We start from the raw sequence: 18,923 nt of genomic DNA on the forward strand, positions 1-18,923 counted from the left end.
ACCAGTCCTCAGGAACAAGCACAAAGGCGGAAGCTCATTTCTAAAAATAAGGGCCCGAAAAGGGAATTAAGGCTTAAAATGAGATTGGACCTCAAGCAACAAAACTAGGGCACCATCCTCCAGTCAGACTAGCTGCAAGGCAGTTTGAACCTTAGCCCCCCACCCCCCAAGCTGGGAGGACTGGAGCCAATTGTCTCTGGTCTTGGATCCAGGCTGGTCCTGGGAACTGGGGCAGGGCTGAACTGCAGATAAGAAGCAAGTGAATCCAGTTATGAGAAAGAACTTCTAAGGCCTACGAGGAAGCTCAGAGCACTCATTAGGCTTCCTGAAGACCCTGAGAAGGAAGCCCTGAACCATCTCTTCTTACTTTACAAGTTGTTGATCATGTCTTCCGTTTCTCATCTGCCCTCATCTGCCCAACACTCAGGCTTCAAGAGGACCTGTCTTGCTCACACCTCTCCCCTGCTCCTTAGCACATTACCTGGTACATAAGAGATGCTCAGTTTTTGCTTTAATGAATTACTGCCTGGCATGTAATAATACCCAGTCAATATTCACTAAATGGAGTCCATGGTGAGAGGTAAACCTATAACAGTTTTATTATTATCAGCTACCATTTGTTGCATATTTACTGACCGCCAAACATTGTGCCAAATGCTTTACAAACATTATGTAACTTAACCCTCAAAATATTATTGACATCATTCTACAGATGAAACAAATTGAAGCCAAGACCAAACAGCTTGTACTGACACAGTGATTTGAACCAAGGTCTCTGACTATGAAGTTTGTGTTAAGCATCACCCTCTACTGCCTAACAGTCAACATACTGCAGACTCATCCCATCCTAAAACATAGTTGAAAGGCATTGCAAAGGCCCTTGGTTCCTTAGCCATTCTCAGCAGGGGAGAGTGTTTGGCCACAGAAGCCTGGCAAGGAATTTAGAGTCTGTTTCTACTAGGGCAGAGTAACTGGCATGGACTCTACCAGCCCATCAGGGCTCAGTTGCCAGAGCTCTCTACTGTCTCAATAGAAAGCCTGTCCTGCACTGTAAATAGCTCAGTGCCCTCCTGGCATTGTACAGGACGTTTAACACAGCAATGTGGAGCAAGGCTGATTTCCTGACATTGTTCAAAGACCAGTTTTTTCCGTGCATTTTGGTTTCTCCTCAGACACGTACTCTCTACTGCACTCATTTAATCTCCACATTCTCTTCCTCTTTCCAATTTATGTATGTGTGAGTGAGGAAGCTTGAGAATTAGTGAGTCCCTTATTGGTTTAGTAATTCAGGAACCAGCTCTTGACTGCTGACTAGGTAAAAATTCTCTTGGAGGAGCCTACCCATTTTTTTTTTTTCATGTAGTGCTCTCTACTCAAGATAAAAGCAAGAGCCAGGGAAGACTCTTAAGAAATGTCTTCCTCCATCCCCTAACCTAGAACAAGTGTCTGGTGCTTCCTGGGATTATAACACAAGGTGATTCCCAGGAACTGACTGCACACCAACCTGTATGAGTGGACTGCCAGGTTCCACTTTCCTCTAAGGTGTGTGGCTGTGAAAAATGGATGTTCTTCTCGTGCTTAGAGTGAGAACTGTCAGTGAGAGAGGGTGACCTAAGCTGAGTATGTCTTCCCCTTCATTTAGAAGTTTTCATCTTTCAGCCTTGAGAAGTTTACAACTTCTTGATCAATGATAGAAATGGAGAAAGGTGAAAACATGCACTCATTTCTGGCAGGCCTTGTCTATTACAGTTTGTAAGTTGCTTCAGAAAAAGAATGACAGAAACATACACACCCCTCCTCGGTGACTTCCCTAAGTGCTTAATAAGCAAAAGGATGGAAGACGTGGAAGTATTCCTTGAAATAACATAAAACTACACAGATAGACACTGCTTTATCTTTAGGGCATTTTCTCCTAGACTTTTAATATGTACAAGCAGATCAGAGTAGGAAAAAAATGAAGAAAGACAAAATGAAACAAAGCTTTGCAAAGGAGATTTCAGTATCTGCCACAAAGTCTCAAGAAAGAGTCAAAATGAATTAAACTTGTTAAAGAAGAAAGAGGCCAATCAGCCTCTTTTCAGATGAGTCTTAAATGGTTTTTTTTTTCCCACTGTAAAGAAAATCAAGTCAAGGTTGATGTTTGGGCCACCCTGTATCGCTAAGAAGGCTATTTTTGAAACAAGCGTCAGTAGGACACAATGTGCCCCATTATATAAGCTCTTCGGAACATTATGGACTTGAAACTCTCCTCCTGCTTTTTAGAAGTTTTGATTTTGAGCTGGATGTCTGTAACATCGCCACATGGCAATTGTCCCCAGCTCAATTGTGGCCTATAGACCACAAGTTTGCATGGCTCCCAAATATCATGTGTTGCTAGCAGGGCTCTTAGATATCCTTTAGCCTACTTTCTCATTCATTTTACACAGAAATGTGAACACCAGCCAGGACTGAACATTACAACTGCCCATTGGATAAACCAGGAAACCAAGGCCTGATATAGGACAGGAATAGTAGGGATTGTGATAAGGTCACAAAACCACACAGCATGGCAGAGCTTAGACTATAACTCAGGTTTCATGACTCGTGATCCAGTGCTCTGTCCACTGACTCCTATTGGCTCAGTTTACTAAGGGTGTCTGCTTACAGCAAGATAATCCCACCTGCCTTCAAGGGGCTTAGAATCTAGTTGGATTATGAGCTTTTCCATCTGAGATACTCATCCTGTTTATCTGTAGCCATCTCAGATGGAAAAGCTCATAATCCAACTAGATTGTAAGCCCCTTGAAAGCAGGTGGGATTATCTTCCACCAGGATAATGTGGAGAAGGCAATGGCACCCCACTCCAGTACTCTTGCCTGGAAAATCCCATGGACGGAGGAGCCTGGAAGGCTGCAGTCCATGGGATCACTGAGGGTCGGACACGACTGAGCAACTTCACTTTCACTTTTCACTTTCATTCACTGGAGAAGGAAATGGCAACCCACTCCAGTGTTCTTTCCTGGAGAATCCCAGGGACTGGGGAGCCTGGTAGGCTGCCGTCTATGGGGTCGCACAGCATCAGACCAGGATAATGTAATACACACCTCTATTTATCTCTTGAAATATTTGAAAACCCAGGTAGGCAGCTGAGGGTTTCTGCCCTTTGAGAGGAGACATGCTCTAATACAAAAAAGAGAGTCAGAACAAGAGCTGGAAGGAAATTGAGGTCCTAACTGACAAAATGATACATCCCAATGGGCAGTTGCCATATTCCTTATGTTCCCAGCACTTAAAAACTAAGGAAAGGAAAAGCCAGACAAAATATTGCTCATATTGGCACCTCTGGTTTACAAGAGAGCAGAAAGAGCTTGGGGATGGAGATGGAGTGGAGGACAGGTGATTCCAGGTCACTTCCCCTGAATATCATCAGACTCCTTCACCCTCCCAGAACGAATGGCAATTTTATAGATGCTGTTCACACTGACATTTCTCTCCCTAGGAGAAATTATCTCTGAGGTTGTCACTATTCTAAGATAGATTTATTTTCCATTAAGAAAGACAGAAAGTCGATCTGTCCTTCCAGCTAAAAGGCAGAAAAGCAAGGATGAAGTAACAGATACCAAATATTCTCTTCTATTCTTCAGGTGATTACACCAGGCTTTGGCAGGAGGGCTGATGGTTTGATCAAAGCACCCCTCTCCTTCCAATGAGGCCTGTGAACTTGAGGAAGGAGCACTAATGATGCATGGAAGTCTGCCATTCTGCGCAGGCGGGGTGGGGAACTATTTCCAACCAAATTTAGTCTCACATGGCCTTTACCCAGCTCCAGGGGCACTCCTTTATCTTCACTTTGTTTTTAACCCTCTGAGCTCCCCAAGGACAAGGAGCCCTAACCAAGAGATCCAGACTGGGACATCTGTTCTGGATAAAGAAACGAGGAGATCCTGTTGTGACCCTGCTTGTTGTTGCAGAGATTTAAATAGACCTCATCCTTTTCTCCAGATCCCAACAACTGCAGACAGTAAATATCCCATAGAGTACAGTCAATAAAGCTGTTTCAGTCCTGGTCCCCAACAGGCAGCAATTATATTCCTATTTTCTAGCTTGATTCTGTCCCCCTCCTTTCTCTGACACATTTAAACTTTCCAAACAACCTGTCTTCCAAAGGCTACTAGAACCTTATGGCTGATACAGGGATGAGGGGCCAGGTCACGTCTGCCTCTTCTCTCAGTGATGTATAATGTCTCATACACTACACGCCAATGCATTGCCTACCCTCCACCTCTCATCTCACTCCCCTCCTTGCTTTCAGCAAATGCTTTAAAAGCTGACAAGCTCCTGCTTATGCGTAGTCTCCAGGTGTGTCACAAGTTTGTATCAGATCTTTGGATGATTAAGCTATAACATAAGCCTTTCAGCTCAAAAAAAAAATGTTTTAAATAACATTTAAACCAAGTGTCATTTCTGTCTTCAACCTGTTAGACTCTTAAATGCATCACCTGCCATATGCATATGAGTTTGTTGGGTTTTAAGTTTTATGAAATTTATGACTTTGGCAACCCACCTATGAAAAGGATTATAAATCCCCTCAAGCTAAATCCCCTCCAATAATGCAGTTGCTCTGGGTTTGCCACTGGTGAGTAAAAAAATAATCAAACCTAATTTGGTGTGTTTACTGAGCCCACACAGCTACTCTTAAGCCGTTTGATTAAAATCCTTTAAGTAGCCAAGACGCAAGCAAACTCTCACTCTGAGCCCTTTCCATTGGCTGGTTTTTGTCCATCAGCTGGAGCTCTCTCACACTACCTACTTACCCACCTGCTGCTGCTGCTGCTAAGTCGCTTCAGTTATGTCCTACTCTGTGCGACCCCAGAGATGGCAGCCCACCAGGCTCCCCCATCCCTGAGATTCTCCAGGCAAGAACACTGGAGTGGGTTGCCATTTCCTTCTCCAACTTACCCACCTAGGTTTCTGAAAATGGCCTGCTGACTGCCATTACTAGCACAGGCAGAGGCTTGAGGACAAAAGGATCCTGACTGATTCAGGACACCCCAAGTGAGGTATTGGAGTGGCCAAAAAGTCTGTACTTTTGTAAGTTCTTACGGGAAACCTGAACTTTTTTGGCCAACTCAGTGCTTCTCTACTGCATCCAAATTTCAAGGGCTCCCTAGCCCCATGGAGAATTCTTAACACTCTCCCAGTCGCAGCTGGCTTTCCTAAGGAACAGAGACCAGGAAAAGAATGCTAGTTGGAGAGTTGCCTTTTTCACTTTATCATTCATGATAGCCTCCTAAATCTTTAAGTTGCCTTGAAAATGGCCTTGCCACTCATGTGCATGTCCCAGGAGAGCTGAATGGGTCTTTTCTGACACTAGTTGGTTACCTGCTTCTCCCCATTTCCTGTAATCAGCATGTTGATTGTTCCACAGTCATGCCAAGCAGGCCTGGAGCTCTGAAACAAGGAGCCATCACAAGAGTCTTTTCATATGGACTAAGGGAGACAGGGATCAAGGGCTTCTCTGGGGCTGGCCATGAGCTGATATGATGGTCCTGCTGCTAAGTTGTTCTCACCAAGCATACAAGACATGGGAGGGTTTGCTGGGTCTCCCCCCAAGTAGGTTGTCCTGAGGCTTGATCAGCAGCTCCCTTCTCCTCTACTGGTTAAGCTTTCTTCTGCATACTTTGCTTGCCCTTTGTCTATTACTATTTCTGCCTGTAAGGTCTTTTCCTTTAATATTTATTTATTTACTTTTTGGCTGTGTTGGGTCTTAGTTGTGGCATGCAGGATCTTCACTGTGGTGCATGGGCTTCTCTCCAGAGCAGGTGGCCTCAGTAGTCACATCACATGGGCTTAGCTGCCCCTTCCCATTTGAGATCTTACTTCCCTGACCAGAAATCGAACCCATGTCCCCTGCATTAGAAGGCCGATTCTTAACCACTGGACCACTAGGGAAGTCCCTGTATAGGTCTTTTTAAGCTTCAGCATGGTTAATCCTCATTTTGAAGCCACATCGTCCACATCAGTGAGACTTAACTGAGCACAGATTTAATACTGTTCTTTGTTGAAGAAGCATCCTCAAAAAACAAATTCTGCTACCTCTGAAAAGGCTCCTTGCTGCTGCTGCTGCTGCTAAGTCGCTTCAGTCGTGTCCGACCCTGTGCGACCCCACAGACGGCAGCCCACCAGGCTCCCCAGTCCCTGGGATTCTCCAGGCAAGAACACTGGAGTGGGTTGCCACTTCCCTCTCCAATGCATGAAAGTGAAAAGGGAAAGTGAAGTCACCGAGTCGCGTCCAAGTCTCAGCGATCCCATGGATTGCAGCCTACCAGGCTCCTCGGTCCATGGGATTCTCCAGGCAAGAGTACTGGAGTGGGGTGCCATTGCCTTCTCCGGAAAAGGCTCCTTAGAAAGAAACAATTCAGTAAAGGTAGAAAAGCCAGGCTGAAGAGAAAAGGCAAGTGCCTGAGGGATGCAGTTTCTTCCTGTGGTCACATGTGACTTCAAAAGTGTGTGTGTGTTTCCTCAGTCATGTCTGACTCTTTGAGACCACATGGACTATAGTGCGCCAGGCTCCTCTCTCTGTCCATGGGATTTCCCAGGCAAGAATACTGGAGTGGGTTGCCACATCTTTCTCCAGGGGATCTTCCCCACCAAGGGATCGAACCCATGTCAACTTCAAAAGTACTTCAAACTAAAAATGACTTTCTTTGGGAATCTGTTCTTTCTGCTGCACATTCCTAGGAGCCAGACAAGAAGCCCCACTTTATCCAACCTCATCTTGTTGGCATTTAGCTGTGCTTATCATCTAGTGGGTGTTTCAGTTACTGAGTTAGGCTTTGTTCTCTTAAAGGGTGACAAGATTCTCAAAATCCTTTCTTGACCTGCTTGAAAAACAACCCATTTCCCTAATTTCAATCCAGAGTGATTTTCACACAAAAATGTCCCTTAGTTCTTCCTTCCAAAACAAACAAACAAACAAAAAGGCCATTTCTCTTAGAACTACTCAGGATTTTGACTTTAAAGATCAAAAACTAGTTAAATGAAGTAATTAAATCAAATAGGACCAAATAGGATATGATACTAGTGGGGCATTTGCATGTTCTTAGCAGGAGGTAAAAATACATTGGCAGGAATAAAAGGTGGTTTTAGCTGTAAATTCTCTTGGCATGAGAAAGCTCTTTTCAAGCCAAAAATTCCCACTAGCTTTCTGGCCAATACTATTCTCTTCAGTTGCTTTTGTTTCTATGACTGGTTTGGCCCCAGGCAGAAAGAGTGAAATAGATTAAAATCTGTGTTTGGCTCTCCTCCAGTTAGAAATGTGGAACTGGTGATTCAGGAGTTAGCTGCAATGAGGGACGAGTTGAAGTCATGGGCAATTATACTGAAGAAAGGGAAGAACAGAACCTTAAAAGAGTCTTGCTTATTCCACAAACCGTCATTAATTATCTCCCAAACCAGGACCTATGATAGACTCTGGGGGTACAAAGGTACACCTTGACTGAGAGAGCAGAACTAGGAAGAAAAGACAGAAAATGAATTTTCAGAAAGGTAGGAGGAGAACTCATAGTCTTCAGTATCAGAGAGTCAAGAGGGTCAACAGTGCCGAAGGCCTGTGGTGTCATATGAATCGTTTGCAGAAAGGTCTTTGAGTTTGATTACCAAGTATATAGTTCAAGAAGCAATTTCACTAAATTGGAGGGCTGGGGGGCAGTAGAAGTTCAAGCACAGGTGTTTAATAAGGGAAACTGTGTTAAAATCAAGAGATAGTAAAGGCGACTTTTTCAAGAAGTTTGGTGGCAATAAGGAGTGATGTCATACGGTTGGTTAAAAGGGAAGTAGGATCAAAATAAGAGGGTTTTGTTTCCTTTTTTTTTTTTTGGTCAGTAAACAGAATTACCTGAGTATGAGGTAATCGTTAAGTGAATAGGATCTGTCAATGGTTTTCAAATTACAGCAAGCATTAGGATCACCTGGAAGGCCACCTGAGGCCCCACCCAGGTCTCTTGTGTCATAAACATGCGGCGGGGCCTGAGAATTGTATATCTATCAAGTTCCCAGGTGACTCAGATGCGCCTAGTCAGGGAATCAAACATTGAAAACCACTGGAATAGATTGAGAAGGAAAAAATAGTAAAAGAGAATAAACAGAGCTCAGTTTTAAGAGAGAGAAGAGTATGAGATGCAAGGAAGATGTTGATTAAATCTTAGAAAGAAAGTTTATTTCTTGTGTGATGGGGATGACAGAAGGGATGGAAAAAGATACAACAATAGGTCGAGGAGGAGAAGAAAGACACTGAGGTGATAGAACTTGTATCAGATGGCTTCCTTCTTCTCCGTAAAGGAAGAGACAAGATCATCTACAGAGAGGGCAGGACTGGTAAGGATTAGGGACTGGGAAATGTGTGGACGAAGCATCAGTCACAGACGTAAACAAGAATCACCATTACAGTGATAGATGATGGATTTAAGTTTAGACATGTTGAGTTTGAGGTGGTACTCAACTGTCAAGATTAGTTTGGTCAGCAGGCTATTGGCTTTAGTAAATGCATACGTTCTGCAGCAGGTTAGGAATAGGGCTTGGTACAGAATAGGCACTCAGATGCACTGGAATGGACTCGAGAGTCATTGGCTGAGGTTGATTACTGTATGTAAATTAACATATAATACAAATCTGCAATTATCTCTGGAATTAGAATATTGTGGTTAAAAGAGTGAGTTTTGGCATCTGAAGACCAGAGTTCAATCCAGCTTCTGAGTGCCTCACTTCCTCCTTCTCTAACATGGGAAGGATCTTGTACCAACCTCAAGGCTGCTTCGAGAATTAAATATGCATAAGGGGCTTAGCACAGCACCTCACACAGAATAAGCACTGAACCCATGTTAGCTGGCTGTTTATTACTGACTTTCCCCTTCAGTTAATTAAGGAGAGTTTCTTAATCAGTTTGAGTCACCATGTGTACATCACAGCAGTAAAACATCATTTTTTAAAAGATACACCCTGTCTCAGATTTCATCCTTCATCCCCTAAGTGAAGTGAAATGAAGTCGCTCAGTCGGGTCCGACTCTTTGCGACCCCGTGGACTGTAGCCCACCAGGCTCCTCCGTCCATGGGATTCTCCAGGCAAGAATACTGGAGTGGGGTGCCATTGCCTTCTCAAGGGGACCTTCCCAACCCAGGGATCAAACCCAGGTCTGCCGCATTGCAAGCAGATGCTTTAACCTCTGAGCCACCAGGGAAGCCTAAAGGTAGGGATATTAAGGCATAACTATTTAACACAGAAAAAATTATCATCAAAATTGGTGTTTTCACTTTATACCTGATATACCAGTCAAAGCCTTTTCTTAGTTAGAAGCATTTTTCAAACTATGCATTTTAAGGCCTGGATCCAGACTAAAACCTACTACTGACGTAAGGGAACTATGGTGGAAGACAAATAAGTGTAAAAGTTCTTAGTGCCTGTTTTCATGGGACTAATATAAAACATCGTCTGCCTTTGCCTGAGCTAATTATGCAGTGTGCTCCTGACACATTTATTTTATTGCTCCAGTACATGTGAGTAGTACACTGATATTTATCACTAGAAATGATGACTTACTCTATAAATTAATATGTATTCTAATAACTGCTCTGCCCATGCAGAATTCTTTCGTGTTTGCATATTTCATAGTCAATAATCAACAGCTTATTTTGTATGCATCTACAATTTCTTTAGGATGTTTTGCAGTGATGAATACAAAAATAGGAGATTGAATTCCTGCCTTTAAAGGACAATGTTTTTATAAATATACTCTCAAACCAATAAGAATGATGGCAAACACTCAAGTATTAAACTGAGTACTATGGTCCTACGTGGCACCCCATGGTGAGGAGGGAGGCACATATAAAAAGCATAGACTATTATGCTTTTCCCACAAGAATTCCCAGTCAGGTGAGGGAGATAAGACATAAGAACATGAACATTAAAGTAAGAATATAAAAATGAAACAGTGATACAGAACAGGGGAGTATAAGTTGAGGTGAAAAGTAACAAAAAAATTGTAGGAAAAAAATGGAATCAGTTGTCCTAAGTCAATATGCCTCAGAGGACAAAGTGTCCTTTCCGTCAAGTACTTTAGGACCCACTGAATGCTGCTGCTGCTGCTAAGTCGCTTCAGTTGTGTCCGACTCTGTGCGACCCCATAGACGGCAGCCCACCAGGCTCCCCCGTCCCTGGGATTCTCCAGGCAAGAACACTGGAGTGGGTTGCCATTTCCTTCTCCAGTGCATGAAAGGGAAGAGGGAAAGTGAAGTCGCTCAGTCGTGTCCGACTCTTAAGCGACCCCATGGACCGCAGCCTACCAGGCTCTTCCATCCATGGGATTTTCCAGGCAAGAGTACCGGAGTGGGGTGCCATTGCCTTCTCCAACACTGAATGCTACTACTTGTCTAACCAAAGGATTAACAAATCAGTTGGTTGTGGTGACTTAATACTTTATGTTTTTACCAAAGAGGTATATTAAGTGGCAAATGACTAATGGAAATATTGTCTCTAATGGTAAAAAAAAAAAAAAAAATGTGTGTGTGTGTGTGTGTTTTTTTTTCCAGAGGGCTGATATAGCTGTCGCTCCACTCACTATAACGCTGGTCCGTGAAGAAGTCATAGATTTCTCAAAGCCATTTATGAGCCTGGGTATCTCCATCATGATAAAGAAGCCTCAGAAATCCAAGCCAGGCGTATTCTCATTTCTGGATCCCCTGGCTTATGAAATCTGGATGTGCATTGTCTTTGCTTACATTGGAGTCAGCGTAGTTCTTTTCCTCGTCAGCAGATTCAGCCCTTATGAATGGCACTTGGAAGACAACAATGAGGAACCTCGTGACCCACAAAGCCCTCCTGATCCTCCAAATGAATTTGGAATATTTAACAGTCTTTGGTTTTCCTTGGGTGCCTTTATGCAGCAAGGATGTGATATTTCTCCAAGGTTTGTTTCCATGCCATACCCAATGCCTCCTTGCATTTTATGGCCATGATCCATTCATGTACATCTGGTATTCATTCATCTCAAGTCCAGATTTCTTTAACATTCCATCCAATGACAAATTATCATCAAGCCATTTTGTTTGCTTTCGTCCATGAAATGTGTTATTACTGTCACTTTGAATGTCTTTCATGCATTTCTGTGGCATCATCTATTCATACATATTATAGCAAACATTTGAACTGTGGATAAAGGCAACATTGCCAGCTAATATTGATATTATTCAGATAAAGCTAACTCTAAATCTTGAACAGATCAAACAAGCATGCTTTCCTAATTGAGCTAAAACATTTTCTCACTTGTCCAGAGATTGAATCTAGAAAAAATTTAAAAGAAGACAGAACTCTTCTTTAAAACTCTACCTTCCCCTTTCAGGGTCCTCCATTTTTCATTTTTTCTCTGACTGCCTAGAACTGTTTCACTATAGTACCTTATCCAAGTTTAATCACTAAAACTATAAAATTTCTAAAAGAAAGCACAAGAGGAAGTCCACATGACCCTGGATTGGACAAAGAATTTTTAGAACACAAAAAGCACAATCCACTGTAAGAACTGATAAACTGGACTTCATCAAAATTCAAAACATTTTGTAATTCAAAAAACATCATTAAGAAAATGAAAAGACAAGCCACAGTGAGACAAAATGTTAGGAAAGCACATGTGATAAGATAAAGGGCTTTTATCCAATATATAGAAAGATCTCATGCAATTCAATGAAAAGATAAGCAACCTGAATATAAAAATGGATGAAAGATTTGAATAGACATTTTTCCAAAGAAGACATACAAATGGTTAATAATCTCATGAAAAGATGCTCACCATCATTAGTCAAAGGGGAAATGCAAATGAAAATCACAGTGAGACACCTCTATATAGCCTCATAGACACCTCTATATAGCCTATATAGAATGGCTATAATCAAAAAGACAGACAATACTAAGTGGTAACGAGGATGTGGAATGACTATAGCTCTCATCCATTAGTAGTGTGAATGCAAAATGCTACAACCAGACCGGGAAACGGTTTAGCAGTCTCTTATAATTAGACATATACTTAAAACGACACAGCAATTCCACTCTTATTTACCTAAAAGAAAACATATATCCACACAAAGACTTACACACAAATGTTCATAGGAATTTGAATTATTATAGCCAAAAGGTGGAAACCCAAATGTCCATCAACAGATGAATGGATAATCAAAATGGTATATCCATGCCACATTTGGAATGGGAAACTATTGAGGAACTAAAAGAAAAAAAAAAGACAGATACATGCTACTACATGAACTTAGAAAACATGATGCTAAATGAAAGAAGCCAGATGCAAAATGCCACATACCATATGAATCCATTTCTTAAATTCCATTTATTGACTATCCCGTATTATTTCATTTGTCCAGAATAGGCAAATCAATAGAAACAGGAATCATGTTAATGATTTCTGGGGCCTTGGAGGGAGCAGAAAGGGATTAGAATGGGGGTCAGAATTAGGGTGAGGCAAATGAGGCTGAGTACAGCAAGCACAAGGGGCAGATCGTTTTTATTTTAAAATTTGCTATTTTTTCATCATAAATTTTTGTATTAATTTTGATTTTTTAAAAATATTGCAGTAAAATGCTATTTATCTTGATTAATGAGATTTGGGCTCTTCCTTCAATGTGTGGGGGCAAATGCCTCACTTGCCTCACCCTAGTCCCATCCCTATGGAGATTAACCACAAACGGACTCAAGGGAACTTTTCAGAGTGATGGAAATGGTCCCAAACTGGATTGTGGCAATGGTTGCCCAACTCTTAATTTACTAAATTCATTCACTGCACACGGACATTGGTGGATTTTGTGGTATGCATATTTTATCTCAGTGATGCTATTGAAGATATTGAATGTTAATGTCCTAGACTTCACCCACTTAAAGTGTTGACTCATCTAAACAACTGTGGTGGTGGATTCATAATCAGAAAATATTATAAGCAAATATAACATCTATATAATCAGAAAAAAATGAGTTTTTTCTTAAATAAAAAGTTTTAACTTTGGTAAAATTGAACATGAATCCAAATACTGACCAGAGTCAATTACACAAACATCAGTTTGGTTCAGTTCAGTCGCTCAGTCGTGTCTGACTCTTTGCGACCCCATGGACTGAAGCACACCAGGCCTCCCTGTCCATCACCAACTCCCGGAATTTACTCAAACTCATGTCCATCGAGTCGGTGATGTCATCCAACCATCTCATCCTCTGTCGTCTCCTTCTTCTCCTGCCCTCAATCTTTCCCAGCATCAGGGTCTTTTCAAATGAGTCAGCTCTTCACATCAGGTGGCCAAAGTATTGGAGTTTCAGCTTCAGCATCAGTCCTTCCAATGAATATTCAGGATTGATTTTCTTTAGGATGGACTAGTTGGATCGCCTTGCAGTCCAAGGGACTCTCCAGAGTCTTCTCCAACACCACAATTCAAAAGCATCAATTCTTCAGCCCTCAGCTTTCTTTATAGTCTAACTCTCACACCCATACATGACTACTGGAAAAACCATAGCCTTGACTAGATGGACCTTTGTTGGCAATAGGGATCTTTATTTAAACTAGGACTCAGGAGGTCACCTACCATGTTTTTATAGAGTACATCATTTTGAGATTATCCACTTAGAACACAAACGGATTATCCATTTATTTTTAAGTATTTATGCATATTGCCTTCATTTAAATGAAGTTTCACAGTATAAATCACTGGTGACCATCTTCAGCAGCTTTTTAATATAACATGTGTGGGTCAAGCCTCATTTGTCTAAGTCATTCTTTTTTGCCACCCTCCATCTGCTTGGTCAGGTTTTCCAAATTATTTCGCTCCCTGTTCCTTTTGTGCTTAGAATGTGTGTCATTTTGTGATACCATCTGGGAGTTCATTCTTCTTTCTTATCTGATTTTTTTTTAATGTTCACTTCAAGAGATAAGGGTTTCTGGATGATCCTGTAATTGAATGATTTTAACATGACTGGTAATCTGTGTTGAGGCAATGCTAAAGACTTATTAAGGTTGGAGATTTTATTGGTTTCTGTAAGTGAATTTTCAAAACTAAATTTGTGATTGCCCCACTGGAGTGCCGCATACTACTGTGCATACTCAAACTGGACCCTTAAAAGGTCATTTGTTTTTAGAAGTATTTATGCATATTGCCTCATTAAGTAATAACTTAAAATGATGGCCTAAAAATGACAAGCTGGAAAGATTCTTTATTTTCATTTTTTTGTAGCAGAATTTTAGCTATGGCTCTTCTGTGGCACTGAAATATATCAGGTACTTTTTTCAAGGTACAGATTTTATTATTCTGCACTAAACACTGTCCTATAGACCAATGGCTTTCAAATGTTTTGAGCATGGCCTTCGGTCAGAAATAAATTTTCCAACACAACTTAGTACACATATATGTACATAATACAAGTTTCACCAGACATTACCCTTACAGTGTGCCATGCATTCTGATATTCACGATTCTGTTTCATTTTTTTTTCTGAATGCTGGTTTCAACTCAACCTGGCAAAGTAACAAGTATTATCCTTACTGTGCTTTTGAGTAATAAATTATTACCTTTACAAACTCTAAATTTTCTACCATATGAGTACTCTCTCCTTCAATACTATCTTTTATGTCCTTCAAAAGAAATTATATCTTTAAATCTCTTGATAATATGTTATGCTTGTTAGCATACTTATTACATTCAAGTAAGGAGGGAACATGTTTCTCCTTGTCTTGAGAATGCTACTGGTTATATATTTGTGCTTAAGTGTATAGCAGCAAACCCCCCTGTAAGGTGCTTTTCTATTAACTGATTTAGAAATTCCCAATAATCACATAGTTGCACTCTAAGATTCGTGGTTGCCTTCAGCTGCGAATGCCAGCATGATACTTTATTTCTGTTCAGTGGCCATACCTGGAATGCAAACTTTCCAGCAAGCCCAGAATGTGAGCATGCATTGTACACTCTGGCTTTTATCAAAATTGAAGCAATTGAAGGCATTATAAGAGACCACATTTTAAAGTAGAATTATCAAATATCATAGCAGGAGGGAATCTCAGACATAAATTAACCCAACTGCTTCTGTTTACTGAGGGCCCAGGAACAACAACCTTCTCTGAGTTCCCTCTGCATCTGGGCACTTTACCTGTATTATAATGTGAATTCTAATCCTCAAAACACTGCCACGAGGTGGGCATTATACTCATTTTTCAGGTGCAGTTGATGCTCAGGTGAAACAATTTGCCTAGCCCTGCAAATAATGACAAAGCCAGTATTCAAACTCTAGTTCTAAAATCCATGCTCTTTCCACTTCATAGTGCTTTTCTCACATCATGACAAAGGAATAGTGCCTGGAGAGATAATGTCATGGAAGCCAAGGTCATGGGGTTTCTAAGAGCCAGCAAGCAGTACAATTATTTCCACTACCACACACTGCCTCCCACTATCGACCTAATGGCACACTGTTTGTTCCATTCTTTCCCTCACGCTCAGCCCCAAGAGCTGTTTTCCAGGGGAAAAAAAACAGCTGGCTGTTAAAGAAAGTAGGCAGTGAGCATTTAAGAATGCTACTGAACATGTGTTCACTCAAAGTAAAAGACGGGGAAATCAGCAATGAGACATCACCAGGAAAACTGAGCATGATTCCATTGCCATCAAATAGAGCTATGAACAGAAACCTAGAAGCTTAAAGAGTCTATGTCAATTAGGTTTGATATTTTCAACTACCCCAGTCGTTCAGAGTGACCAATTCAGGTGAGACCAAATCACCTATAGAGAGAGTAATCAATGTAATAAGCTGAGGTTGTATTCATACACGAATGAATCTCTAGGGGGAGTCAGGAGAAGAAAGTATGAGGAGATTGCTTGCCTTCAACCTTCTTCCCCCTTGATTGGGGCATGGGGAGATAGCCAGTGGGTGTAGCCAGATGGAGGGAGCATAGTGATTAGGTGTGTGGGTGTTGGAGTTCGTCTCACCAGATTCACAATCTGCTTAGTTGTTGTGTAACGTGGGACAAGTAACTAAATCTTGCTAAGGTTCAGTTCCTCATCTATAAAATGTAAAGCACAGTGCCTGACCTATAGTAAGTTCTCAATACATGGTAGCGATTATCATCTTTAAACTTGCTGCTCTTAACCATGCTGGCTTCACAAATATCAATAGTTCATATTGCATTTGCGTTTTAGTTCCTAATCCTCTTTAGGAATCCGATTGAAATTGTAGTCAGTGCCAGATAGCTGATTTCTGATGAGAAGTAACTGACAACATCCCTTTTTGAACCCCTAACGGGCTTTCCTTAAGGATTACACCACTTGCAAATATTTTGGTTATATTATTCGCAATGTCTTGCTGATATTGACAGGTGGTTATAATTTTTTTTTTAAATCTGAAATGTATTTCCTTTGTAAAACGTTGATAGAACTGCTAAGCAGTCCAGAGTCCGAGTCCTCCCAGACAAATGCTCCCCCTGCTGACTTTCTCTAGAGCTGCAGGGACATCTGAGGGCCTGCCAAGTTCAAGATACAAGGTTCCAGGGAATGACAACAGAGAAAATGGAAAGAACACGCTAACTTGAACCTGGTCGCTGTGTACACATTATTCCATGAGCATTATTGTCCTGTTAAGATTTGAAGATATTAATCCTTTGGAGAAGCAGGCAGGGGATCCATTCCAAGTTAGCTGACATACAGATCCTCTTTTAAAATAGAAAGTATATGCAGAAGAATAAAATATACAAAGGGTAAAAAATGAATGGGATCAAACATAACAGGAGCTCGGGGGCTCCATTTAAAGTAATAACCTTTCCTTTACTGATGTAGGAGCAGGGTCTTCATCCTACTGTAAATTCACTTCAAAGCAGTAGTGGAGTGATAATAAATTAATTGTAATAGCAGGATTTTTTATTACAAGTATTTCATGTCTTTTCTGCCTGAAAGCCCTTGTTTTAAGTTTGGGGGAGATGGTTAGTTATGCCCATCAGAGAAGACTAGAAGAGCAGAAGATTGATTCTGCACATTTAAAAAATAATCTGTCATAGACACAGCATTGAGTGGAGTGTAGGAATGATGCATACTTTGGAAGAAAGAAGGAAGCAAAGGAATGATGAAGAGTTGGTGCAAAAGAGAAGCAGTTTGCAGTTCCAGCTCTTCATCTTGTGAAGCTAGTAAAGTGCAGATTTCAAAATTTACTTACAGGATGAAGGTTACAGCACATTGCTCACTTTTATTATCATTTTAGAGGCCATAAAGTACATTTTATTATTAACTCAGAAACTCTAGTTTCTTCTGATTACAGATAACAGGAGCATTGTGTATTATTTTGCAATGTTTTTATGTCTGTGTTTCTCTTGTTGCTAATTTCCTTTCATTAACTTCATGCCTCCACTTACATTCCTTCAAAAGTATGATATGTTCCTTTAACACATTTATATAAATACTAAATGTGCAGCATTTTACAGTCATTTCATTATGCTAACCTCCAAATCTGTCTTGTGCAACAAAACTACTTGAAATGAATGTTAAGCATGTCGAAGCTGCATTAATGGAAGGAAAGATACTAAGAAATGACAGGTCTTTCTAACTCAACTATAAAGTCTTGTCTTGTTTTAATGGATCCTTTTAAAAATGTGATAGGGCTGACCCATCAGTCACTTTTTATATAGCCTCCATGTGAAATGTGGGTTTAAATGGCTATAGTTTCACTAATGAGAAAAGGGAAATGTGAAGATTTTTATAGAGCTTCTTCCCAGTTAGTTCCGCTGCACACATTCTCCGTAAAAGAATGTAGGCATCACTGTCACACAAGGGAAGAAAGTGGTAGAAATTCCAAGACTCTTATCAAAGCTACTACTGTCTTAAGGGGAGAATGCTGAGTGCATTCAATGCTGATTCCCAGGAAGCTCCTTTTCCATCTATGCTGATGCTTGTGGATACTATTTTATCATTTCTATGTGGATATTCACCAAAATTCTCTATGATCGTAGGTCTATTGCAGTATTAACTACATAACTGCCGAAATCAATAACCATGTAGACAAGAGGTCACAAAAAAGACCAGTTTGCTTTTTAAGTTTATTTTTGGTCATGTCAACAGATAATTTCAGCTGAGTCATATAGATCAACCACATGATTATCTGAGTCAGCTATTAAGGTGGCCAAAATAACCAGGTTATGATGTGCAGGCTTGATTTTAGATCACACAGATACAGTCATAGTCCATTAGCTGCAATAGCATGACACAAATGTAATTTCCATAAATTACTGTGTTGTTCTCCACATTTCAAATAGATAATACATAAACTACCATTAGTATTCGCAGCAGCAGAATACACCCCTTTCCATACCAAACCATGATTCTGGAAATACTCCAAAATCAGTTTTCCCCTTGATCTCCATAAAACCCTATCTTCCCAAATAAGGATGGCATTCACAGCTCCATTCCAAATGAACAACAGATAATAAACAATAATTACCCAAACAGGTTTGGTTTTCCTGCAATGGTATTTCTCAGAGTTTGTAGGAAAATTGCTCCTTCTATAATCTACCCACCATTCTGGATTTTCTTATACAAAATGTGAATATTTTATACTATAAAAATATGGGCATGTCTTTCCTATTGTGTACATCTAGATGATTTATTTCCTATTTCTCATCTCTTTGCCTCAGTTATTTATCTGTAGAATGCCTCCATTTTCTTATCTGTAAAATACGACTTAAGCACAGGGATGGAGGATTAAAAGAGTTGACACATGTAAACAATTAAAACAGAGTCTGGCACATAGGAAGAGCTTCTTACGTGTTAGCTAGTATCATTTTTTTATTACTACAAATGCCACTTTGAACATGCATCTTTTATATAGAAAAATTATTTCCAGAGTCAGATCAGCCCAGAATAAATGAAATGTATATGTCAAC

The 18,923-nt window shown here is 40.6% G+C and overlaps 1 protein-coding gene across 1 annotated transcript in view; it reads left to right on the forward strand.

The window, feature by feature from the left end:
* GRIA3 (glutamate ionotropic receptor AMPA type subunit 3) overlaps positions 1–13,160 on the forward strand; it is a 301,196-nt gene extending 288,036 nt beyond the window's left edge. Inside the window, exon 11 of the mRNA XM_018044259.1 lies at positions 10,564–13,160. Within this exon, the coding sequence (XP_017899748.1) occupies positions 10,564–10,989 (426 nt within the window). The 3' untranslated portion in view covers positions 10,990–13,160. The remainder of the gene's footprint in view (positions 1–10,563) is intronic.
* Positions 13,161–18,923: the final 5,763 nt, after the last annotated feature.

This window comes from Capra hircus (assembly GCF_001704415.2).
Source record: "Capra hircus breed San Clemente chromosome X unlocalized genomic scaffold, ASM170441v1, whole genome shotgun sequence".
Lineage (NCBI taxonomy): Eukaryota > Metazoa > Chordata > Mammalia > Artiodactyla > Bovidae > Capra > Capra hircus.